Source organism: Eschscholzia californica, unplaced genomic scaffold (genome assembly GCF_041429995.1).
Source record: "Eschscholzia californica isolate CP2 unplaced genomic scaffold, dmEscCali1.0.p SCAF_2, whole genome shotgun sequence".
Taxonomy (NCBI): domain Eukaryota; kingdom Viridiplantae; phylum Streptophyta; class Magnoliopsida; order Ranunculales; family Papaveraceae; genus Eschscholzia; species Eschscholzia californica.
Genome location: NW_028238309.1, coordinates 57,302,285 through 57,313,175, shown reverse-complemented (window position 1 = coordinate 57,313,175; position 10,891 = coordinate 57,302,285). Strand labels below are relative to the sequence as shown.

Sequence of the window (10,891 nt, the reverse complement as noted above, 5' to 3'; positions counted from 1 at the left end):
AACCTCGACCGGCAAAAACCCTAGAACAAACAGGTGAAACAATGTCTCTAATAACAAATCAATGCTCGAGTTGTTAAGGAAAATCAATCAAAAACCTCTATAATCCGGATATCTTCTGATATATCTGTAAGAATGTTCAAGTAAAAGTATTCAAATAGGTTAAAAATGGTGATAAGTCGAATCAAGCAGCTTTCCTTTTTTGATTCTTGAAATCAAAATTCACGTTTCTGCTAGAATAAACAAGATCAAACTTAGATCAAATTCTTCCGGTTAACTTAACGATTATTCAACCGGTTCTTATCAAAATTTCTGTTTTCATGATGATCGACGGCGAAATCAACCGGAATCTCGGTCTTGTTGGCTTTAACCAGATTCCGGTTTGGTTTCACTTTGAAACCAGACCTTCAAGGTCTAGTTTCTCCGGCGAAGGGGCTCCTCCCTTCGCCGGAGTTGTATATAGATAGAGAGAGGGGTTAGAGAGAGAGAGAAGTCTGTTTGGAGAGAGAGATGAGAGGAATTTTTTTTTTTGTAGAGAGAGGAAATTTTTTTTTTAAGTTTGAAAGTCGCCGGCGGCGACCTTCGCTAGTGAAGACAATGAGGTGGCAAGAAGATGAGGTGGCAGAGAGAAGTGATGAGATGGAGGAGAGAGTGGTGATGAGATAGAGAAGAGAGAGGTGATGACTAGTTAACGGAGTTATAACGATAATTAAAAAAAGAGGGTCATCTGGGTATTTTTTGATAAAATAAGGAACTAGGCAGGAAGCTCGTCATAAAGTCGGGGGCTATTTGAGAAATAACCCACAAAAAAAGTCATTGTATCCTTTTGGCCGCGGCTTTCGGGAATAAAAAAAAATTTCCGGGGAATAAATTCTCAAGGGGATCTAGATTTTTTTGACAATTCTCCGGGGAATAAATTTTTATGGGGAATACAGAATAAGTACATTTTTCTGAAAGTTCTCCTCCATCTCATCTGTTCTCTCTGCCACTTCATCTTCTCGCCACCTCATCATCTTCTCCGGCGAAGGCCGCCGGCCTGAGTTTTCCGCCCGGCGACCTTCAAACATAAATTTTATTTCTCTCTCTCTAACACTCCGGCGAAGGCTCCCTTCGCCGGAGGTTCCGTGAACAGACCTTGGAGGTCTGTCCACGAATAGATCCAGTCTGTTCGTGGACAGACCTTGAAGGTCTGTCCATGGGCAGACCAGACCTCCGCCGAAGGTCTCCCTTGGCCGGAGTGTTAGAGAGAGAGAGGAAGAGAGAAAAAAAATAATGTTTGAAGGTCGCCGACCGGAAAATTGACCGGCCGGCGACCTCGCCGAAGAAGATGATGAGGTGGCGAGAAGATGAGGTGGTAGAGAGAGGTGATGAGATGGAGGAGCCTTCTAAAATTTGTTTTATTTTGAACTCCCGAAATTAGAAACCCCTTAGTAATAAAAAGAAACATAAAAGTCAATCTTATTTGACTAATTTTAAGAAAAATCTTTATTCCCCAGAGAATTTTCTTTATTTCCCAAAGCCGCGACCATCCTTTTTCCATGATAAATTTCCGATATGATATTCATTTCCATTTTCGATTTTCTGTAAAGATTCCTATTTGATTCAGTGACTAAACTAAACTATAAACGAATTAACTTGGTTGTGAAATTCTTAGTAGAACCGAACTTTAAACATCTTGATTTAGTTGTGAAATTCTAAGAATGAGACACTTCGGGATTGCTTAGCCAATGACTATATGCTTCTATACACAACAAGAAACTGAAATTACCGTTATAATTGATTTTGACCGTTGATTACCTTTGCTTCACAAATATATTTCTAGATCAACGGTAGAAAGAATATGGAACACCATAATCTGATAGAATTCCTATATCAATAACATTCTTAATGTCACGACAAAAAGCATGTATTTCTCGCGATAAAAAGGAACGTACTTTTCTAATTGTTATTTATGGTTATATTAACATCTTAATTTGGAAGTTAACGTCTTAAATACTTTTGATGACTATATTACCCCTAAAGATTCTCATAATTCCTTTTCGTTTTAGTATTTTTTTCTAATACAGTATATTATTTGCTTTTTATATTCTCTAGTTGTGGATTATGGCCGTTGGATCTTGGCTGCATAAAGTGACCTAGAGGTTTATGAACGGTTAGATCCCCTCTAGATCAATTGGGGCCATGTGACGAAAAGTCGTAGTCACTTCCATTTATTGGTCTTATCTCATATAAATGCACTACTATATCAATATCTTATTACAAAACTAGAACTATTAATCAATTGATAGGGTTTCTTTTACTTGTTGGAAATATATACTTTAAGGTATAAGAATTTTTTTTTTTTTAGAACTCAAGACTACAATCTATGTTAGTCATTAAAAAGTATTAATAGATCATCAAAATGTAATAAGCACGATAATCGTTTAAGTTAAAGCGATAATTAAAGAGGACCAAAGTTTGATTGTAAATATTCTGAGATCGAACTTAAGACCTCACATGTTGTGGGATTTATGTCGGCACCATCAATCACTTGAGCAACCAAGTGTTGATTTCAAATCATAAGATTTTATGTATGTTATACTATTGAAGATTATTCTTTTCTTTAATTTTAATGTTTAAACTAATGTCAAATACTATGTAAGAAACATACAAAATTGATCTTTGAATGACAAACTGTATAAACATTGATCTAAATTGAGGTTACTCAAAATTTGGCTTGAATGATATGATTAAATTATAATCACCTAAAACAACGGCTTTTTTTTTGACAAAGTGAAACCATATTTCATTCATAAGTGATACAATCACAATGTTACAAGGGTGATAATTTATTCCTTTGAGAACTAAATGAGAGTTACATAAGTTCAAATGTAAAGTGTCTCATGAAAGAAAAAGAATTGACTAGACACGGACATAAAGATCTTATAGATCGAGTATTAAAGACCCTAAGCATCTAAAACAACATCAGACAATAAGATCACAATGTATTTTTTGAAATAAATTTTTTTTTAGTTTCTTAGTTTACATTGTCATACTAATTAATGTTAATATTGTTTTTGACACTAACGACGCGTGAACCTAAAATGTAAATTATCTTCGAGATCCACAGATGTAGAAAAAGCGTTGTAAAAAGAAACACTGGTGGATGATCTATTAACACGAGTAAATCCGTCATCATATTTATAAATCTGTGAGATTGTCTATCATTTATTTCTTTAGGAAAAAACGGTAAGTTTCATTTCATAATCAAATGGATCTGATTGTGATTTATATGTAGATAATGCCTTGTAAAAAAGAAACATTGTTGGATGATCTATTAACACGAGTAAATCCGTAATCATTTTTTCGAATCCTTAAGATTGCTTATAATTTATTTCTTTAGGAAAAACTGTAAGTTTCATTTCATAGTCAAATAAATCGAATTGTAATTTACATGTATTTTTTTATTTGTACACAATAATTTTAAACCAATTGATAAAAATCGCAGTACACACAAATGAAAGTAAAGAACTAGATTAGAATCGTTCCAGACCCATGTCAGAATTGTTCATCGATACTGGTAGTCACTTGTTAAATGAGACCTAGTTACGACACTATGGGAATCATCTTGAACTAAAGATTTAAATATTAAACAATTTACAACTAAACTAATTCTTAAAATTGAATTAAATAAATAAAAAAATGGATTAAGTAAAATGAATAAAATTAAATAAAAAAAATAAAGGGTAATTTGGTCAATTAGTCAAGAGTAGTGCAGGGGAGCAGAGAAGAGGTTAAACCGGTTGTGTATAAGAAGGCCGTGAGGATGGTGACCATATATATCCTCCCCAACAAACCTCCTGCTGCATAAATCTCTTTTCTCTCTCTACTTTTCTTTCTCTCTCTACTTCTCTCTCTCTCTCTTCTTTAAATCCCCCACTCTTCCTCCTCCTTAAAAAAACTCGTAATTTTTTTTACTCCCCTCTCTCTCTCTCTCTCTCTCTTTCTTTCTCTCTCTGGTTTTGGACGACTCTAGTTTTCTTCTACCCTTTCATGGGCAGAAACTTCTCACTACTAATTACTTACCCTTTTCATCAAACATGAAACTGCACATCTTCTGAACCAGGTAAATCCCTCTCTCTTTCTCTCTCTAAATATTTATATATCTTGTTTGTTTTTTATTTTATTTTTATTGTTCTTTGTATTAGTGATGTTATATTGGTCGAAAAAAAGTTGACAATCAAGGTCAAAATACAACTTAACAATGAAAACCCATTTTACCCTTCCTTTCTTCCTTCCAAGCATGTCTTTTTCTTTCTCTCTCTTTCTCTCTTTTCACGTATAGAGCTCTTCCATTCGATACATATCATACCAAATCCTTGCATTTTTTTTAATACCCATGATTAAATGTTATATTTTTAGTATTTTAAATTACTTGTATATAGTTTATAATTAACTAGAATTTGATTGGGGATCACTTATAGTTCTTGATTCTCTAATAGATTCTTATTAGTTTTGGATGTTGTTTGTTTATTTCAGATTAAAATATGGTGTTTATCCATCTTAAAGATCAATATACTTATCTTGTTAGTTTAAATTTTCTTATTACTTTTCTGGGTTTGATGTTCCTTTTATATGAATAAATACATAATGGGTAGCTTTAGATTTTTTATTCTGGTTCAAGAATAGATCTAGAATCAATTATTTGGTTTTGGGTTTGTGTTCTTTAGTTATGATAGTGTCGTGTTTTGATTTTTCGTCACGAAATTGCTTAATGTATTAATACTGCTTGTGGGTTTAACTCTCTGGTGGAAATGGGAGAATTTGGTTTGCCCTATATGGGCAAATGCATAGGTAATTATGTATTTATAGGATCAATCAAGTTCATTACTTACCTTATAATAAAGTTTCTCCTTATACTTGTTCGAAACCAAGCTATTATATCTTGCTGGTTTGTTCAGCTCATAATTTGTTATAGTGCTTATAAAGATAAGATAAACAAGGAGAAGTGACTATTTGTGTTCGAAATCCGTCGTAGGAACTAGGAACCAAGCCAATGGGAGTAAGTGACAGGACTAACCTGTTCATTTGACCCTCTAGCCGGTTCAGTATATAGTTCAACCTAAGTCGGTGAAACAATGCCGGTGGTAAGAAATAATTCTAAGCGTTTTCGAATTTGGGATTTGACAGCAGAAGCATCGACCTGCCAATGCACTTGAAAACGAGCCTTATACCACACTACTAGTGTCTTGACATTCGATGGAAATAATCGAAATATTTGCTGTTACCTTATTCCAGAGGACATGATTTTGCTAATGAAGTTTTCTTGCATCCAGCATTAGGCCTTTGTCTAGTTTTCTTGCATCGAAATATTCTTAATAGTATTCGGATAATCCTAATTAGTCATTTTAATCTCATATTTTTGAAATCTTTTATTTGCTAATTGTTCTTTATATTGATCATTTAACAGATGGATTCAGTTGAATCGGATAATGGCAGCAAAAGCTGCATAAGAGAGACATTACCGGAGTTGTTGACTTTTCCAAGTTCTCCTGATATAGATGATATGTTAGGAGAACAAGAAATATTTCCTCGAGTCGGAGATCAGTACCAGGTTGAACTTCCACCACTAAGAGAAGGATCTCATCAGCGTAAGAATATACCAACTAATTTAGAAGACACATGGGATACGTCTGAATTGTCGTTATTAGGATTGCCCGTTCCAGTTATGTGGGTTTGTGATAAAGTTGATAATGCCAAGATTGAGAGGATGGAATTCCAAAAGAACCCAGATGATGCGGATTTACCTTCACCTAAGCTCGAGAGTTGCAATTCAGATAAACAAATTCCGGAGGACTTTTATCCTGTTCCGGGATCTTTAGGCAACTCTTGGAGTGATATTGAGCAGGAAAGTTTTATCCTTGGTCTCTATATTTTTGGGAAAAATCTTGTTCAGGTTAAGAGATTTGTTGAGAGTAAAGAGATGGGCGATATCCAAGCGTACTACTACGGGAGATTTTATAAATCTGATGGTCACAAAAGATGGTCAGAGTGCCGAAAGACAAGAAGCCGGAAATCTATACATGGACAGAGGATTTTCACTGGACCGCGACAACAGGAACTCTTGTCACGTTTGCTTGCCCATGTTCTTGAAGAAAGTAAAGATGGTTTCGTTGAGGTATTTTGAACTCATTACAACTTAAAATTGGAATCTAGAAACTAACTTTATATATATTTATGTGCAATAATTTTACAACAACGACTAATATTTTAGTGTACTCTCTTCAAGATCTAGTTTTGTGTTTTCTACCAATGTTTTTATCCATTATAAAGTTAATTGTGCCTTTAAACTGCTAAGCAGCAAAAATCTATGTGAATTTTTCCGTATTCCTAATCGTTGATCTCAGTTGGAGACTTGATATGCTTGTGCATTTTGCCGATTAAAGTGAGAATATCTCTTCTTCATCTATTGCATGTTGTAATGTGTATTAAGTTTGTGAGCTTCCAACTCAAAACCAATTAGCAATGAGTGATTGAGTCTTGGATTATATATGTTGTTAGAGTACCCTTTGTCTATGTGGGACCATTCTCACATCCCATTAAGTTTGTGGGTGTCCCACTCAATACCAATTAGTAATGACTGTACATATCTCGATATTTGAGAATACCTTTTGTCAATGTAGGACTATTCTTGTGATATGACTGATAAGTATTTTTCACAGGTTCGCTGACGAAATAACTTGCCTTGTCAACTAATATTTTTATCATTGGCAGGTCTTCAAGTCATTCGGAGAGGGGAAAATTTCTCTGGAAGAATATGTCTTCAATTTGAAAGCTATGGTTGGGATAAAAACTTTGATAGATGCTATAGCAATTGGAAAGGGGAAGCAAGATCTGACTGGAATTGTGAATTCAGTTAGAACCAATCAATCCATTCGTCAAGAAATTCCAACCGGCAAAGCATGCAACTCTCTTACATCTGGGGATATTGTAAAGTTTTTAACGGGAGATTTCCGTTTAAGCAAAGCTCGATCAAATGATCTATTCTGGGAAGCAGTTTGGCCTCGTCTACTTGCCACAGGATGGCACTCTGAGCAGCCAGAAAACCGCGGATATGTTAGTACTAAGAATTCTTTAGTGTTCTTGATTCCCGGGATTAAGAAGTTCTCTCGTCGAAGACATGTGAAAGGAAATCACTATTTCGACTGTGTTAGTGATGTATTGAATAAAGTCGCTTTAGACCCTTCACTCCTAGAAGTTGAGGTAGAAGCACCAAAAGAAAATGGTAACGGGGAAGATTATACGTGGACTAGAGAGGTGAAATCTGAAAAAGATGTTTCTTCAGATCAGCAAAGACATTGTTATCTTCGGCCAAGAATTTCAACTTCCAGTTTCGAACCCACGAAGTTTACTGTTGTGGATACGAGTTTATTTTATGAAGGTAATGTCAAGATGAGAGAACTGAGAACTCTACCTGTTGAGACTAATAATACATCTACTCTTTCAAGCGTGTCTAGCGAAACTGGGGAAAGCTCTGATGAGCCAGACTCTGCTGGAATTTTGAACCATCGAGATGAGAGTAAGACTACTAAAAGGAGAAAAATGAGTATTTCTGGTAGAGTCTCAACTGAAATACCCGATAATCTAGTTCAGGTTTCGAAGAAAGGTATCATAACAAATGGCTCAGTTACCACCAACTTTTTAAGAGAAACTCAGAAGGATCGTCGCAATGACGTTTCTAGGGAGAAGAAAGTTCAGAGGAAGGGAAAGGGTCAGCTAAAAAGGACAGAAAAACAAGATCAATCTAACCATGTCGCCCCAGTTAAGAAACGCCAAAGACTAACTGCTTGTAGTCAGAAGGAAACAAATCGCGGCATAAACAATATGTATATGGATTCTAGACTAAAAGAACGTTCATCTCCTTTGGTATCGCCTGATGCCATTAGTGAGAACATGATTACAGGAGTGAGTCTATCTCAGGAAGTACCCATTAGTTCTTCGAGTGAAGTCAACCCAGATGGTAACAACGTAGGGATTATGAGTGAGAAAGTAGAACGACGAACCTTGATTGATCTGAATGAACTCCCAGATTCTGAATCCGGCGATGTTTTCATTACAGAAGTGGAAGATTGCAAGGACGATGGATGTACAAAAGGGTCATTTTTCCCATCTGAAACAAGCCAACCCGAGGATTCTCAGACTTTGAGGGTACCCTCTAATGGCGGGTCTAGTGCAGAAGAACAGCCCAATAAGAATACCAGAAGACAAAGCACAAGAAACCGCCCATTAACAACGAAAGCATTGGAAGCTCTTGCTTGTGGGTATTTGAGTACAAACAGAAAGCCCAGGGAAAAGAAGACCATGTCACGGGAGAATTCATTTACTAGGACCGGTCGACTGGCTCGTGGAAAAGTTAATGCCTCTATTGGAAGTGTGGACTCGAAATTGAATGACAAAATCGAGGAAGAATGCAACAGTAAAATCAGCAGACTTACCCAGTCTCAGGTTCAATCTGCAATAAAAGTAGCCCAGGAGTTACTCGGAGCCCCTAACGATCCGGATTCTACTTGTCATTCTGAAAATTTGTCTGGAAACTCTAATCAACCTCGTTAGATTCCGACTTCTCTGTTCTTGGCTTAATATTTTAAGCATGTGGGGTGTTCTTAAACTGAAAGTAAGATCTAACAACTCAAATTACCATGTCATTCGTAATCACATTCTCCCGTGGCATTGTTTGTTTTTAAATTCATATATAGACAGGAAATTGAAGGTTCTGAAATTTCTGAAGAAAGAAGAAATAAGTTGGTTGTTAAATTCAAAATGTAGTACAAGAAAGTTTGACATTTCTCTTGCAAATTTGTTTCTGCAAGTGGTTTTTTCATATTTGATTTGTTCGGTTCGCACAGGCCAGACAAAAACCTGAAAAAATGCTTCTAAATCATGAAAGAGGATGGCGACGAGGAAGTTAAAGCTGGTGGCCGTGTTCTGATTGATCGCGGGTCGAAAGTGGAATTAGTAGTTATCAAATACTGAACTGTTTTTTTTTTTGTTTTGATACAAAGTACTGAACTGTTTTTTTTGTTTTGATACAAAGTACTGAACTGTTGTAACTAAGTTACCTGTTTTAAGGCTTATCTGCATTGATACCGGATTTAAAAAAAAAAAAATTTGATTAGAATTGTTTCATAAAATCTGTTTAAGCATTTCTAATATCATGTGTTATTACAGTAAACTATGATGGATAAATGAACTTTTATATGCTGCCATTGTTTGCAGGTTCAGTGAAGTACCTTGGTTGGTGTACTTGTTGCCTTATTAGGTGCAACTTGATAAGAGTACATGGATGATGAAACTTCATGATTGTTTTTTTTTTGTTGAGAAGCTTCATGATTGTTGGGGGTTCTATAATAATGACAGCATAATAAGCATATAATAGTCATGGAATATTATTACATCGCATGACATTGATACATCAAGATATAAAAAGCTCATAATTCCAGATCCCATGCTCCGCTTCGGGCCATATGGGTCACATAACGACATAACAGATGTCAATAACTCTTGGTTGGAATGAATATCAGGTTAGTTTCCACCCACCCCTTTAGGTGGAAGTTTGAGACACAAATGGGTTTTACTTTTCAAAAGACCCTAAGTGGGGGTTATTCGTTCGGACCTTTTAACAGATCTTCAAAGTTCTTAAGACCTTTAAAGTTTAGCGTTATTGGTTTCGGCCTTTTTTTAAGAGCTTCGAAGTTTTGTGTTATTGGTTCAGACCTTTATTTAAGAACTTTAAAGTTTCGTGTTATTGGTTCAGATTTTTTCCTTATCTCTTAATGTTGTTGATTTCTCCTTATCTCAAATCTCTCCCCCCCTCGAACTCCTAATATAATTTGTTTGTCTCCTTTGCATCCACCTCTTATAAAAAAAATATTTTTTCATATAAGCAATTGATTTTTTTTTTTTGGGAGCCTACCTTTTTATTTTCTTCTTAAATTCTAAAATAATACTTGTACGTAGAAATTAAATTTTATTTATTGGAATATTATAGCCAGTAATATGGGAGCGTCCTGAGCTTTCATTCTAAAATCAAGTTTAGCTCTTAAAATAATATAATGTTCATTGTAATATCAAACATTAGTTTGGACGGCTAAGATTTAAAATAATAAAATTTGATTTTAACAAAAAAATTCCTGATTTTCAAAGTTTTTAATAAAAAGGTTTCCGAACTTAATGATTAAAAACTTTAATGTCCCGGACTTTTAAAAGTTTCTGAACCTTTAAAGTTTTGAACATTTAAAGTTTTGAACATTTATGTGCCAGAACACTTAGAAGTTATGAGATCTTTGGAAGTCCGGAACAAAAAAAATCTAGTAAAAAGGTCTGAACGAATAACAGACCCTAAAAGTGACACCAGGAACTATTAAACTGTAGGGAAGTTTTATAGACAGTGTTCAAACTTGTTTAAAACAATGTGTTGTTCACCAAAAATTTGGTCAAAACAAATTGACCAAACATGGTTTAGAAGCAACGCCCGAACTTGTGGGTATTTATCATCCACTTCTTTTTCTCTCTCCCCGACAAAAATTTTTCGGCCTCTTCTCTTCTCTTTTGTATTTCTAAGCTCCCTTTCATCTTTATGAAGGGTTTTCGATCTAGAAACCCTTATTGAAGGTATTCCCCTTCGCCTTGGATCCTGCCATGACGACCTAACGTGATCAATTGTGCCGCTAAATCCAGACTATTTCGGCTGTCTTTTGGTGTTGGTGTGCTTGTTGCCTTAGAGCAACTCCAATGTGGGGGGGCTGGGGCTCCCAAATTCAAAATTTGGGGCCCCAGCCCACATGCTCCAACCCGGGAGCCCCGGGGCTGGGCTCCCGGTGGGGCTGGGAGCCCCATGCTCCCTGGCTCCCAAATG

General features: G+C 35.7%; 1 protein-coding gene across 4 annotated transcripts; it reads left to right on the top strand.

Moving 5' to 3' along the window:
* The first annotated feature begins 3,738 nt into the window (after positions 1-3,738).
* Positions 3,739-9,167, top strand: LOC147559423 (uncharacterized). 4 transcript variants are annotated; one of them, XR_015234587.1, is made up of 4 exons: positions 3,773-4,102; positions 5,447-6,154; positions 6,751-8,650; positions 8,883-9,167. XR_015234587.1 is itself a non-coding variant. In XM_086661317.1 (3 exons), exons 2-3 carry the CDS (start codon positions 5,447-5,449, stop codon positions 8,587-8,589), a joined length of 2,547 nt encoding a protein of 848 aa, XP_086517443.1. In that variant the 5' UTR covers positions 3,739-4,102; the 3' UTR covers positions 8,590-9,167. The 4 variants fall into 4 exon arrangements, 2 of the variants coding, with proteins under 2 accessions (XP_086517443.1, XP_086517444.1); XR_015234588.1 differs by lacking the exon at positions 3,773-4,102 and adding an exon at positions 4,276-4,830; XM_086661317.1 differs by having other exon boundaries at positions 3,739-4,102; positions 6,751-9,167.
* Positions 9,168-10,891: the final 1,724 nt, after the last annotated feature.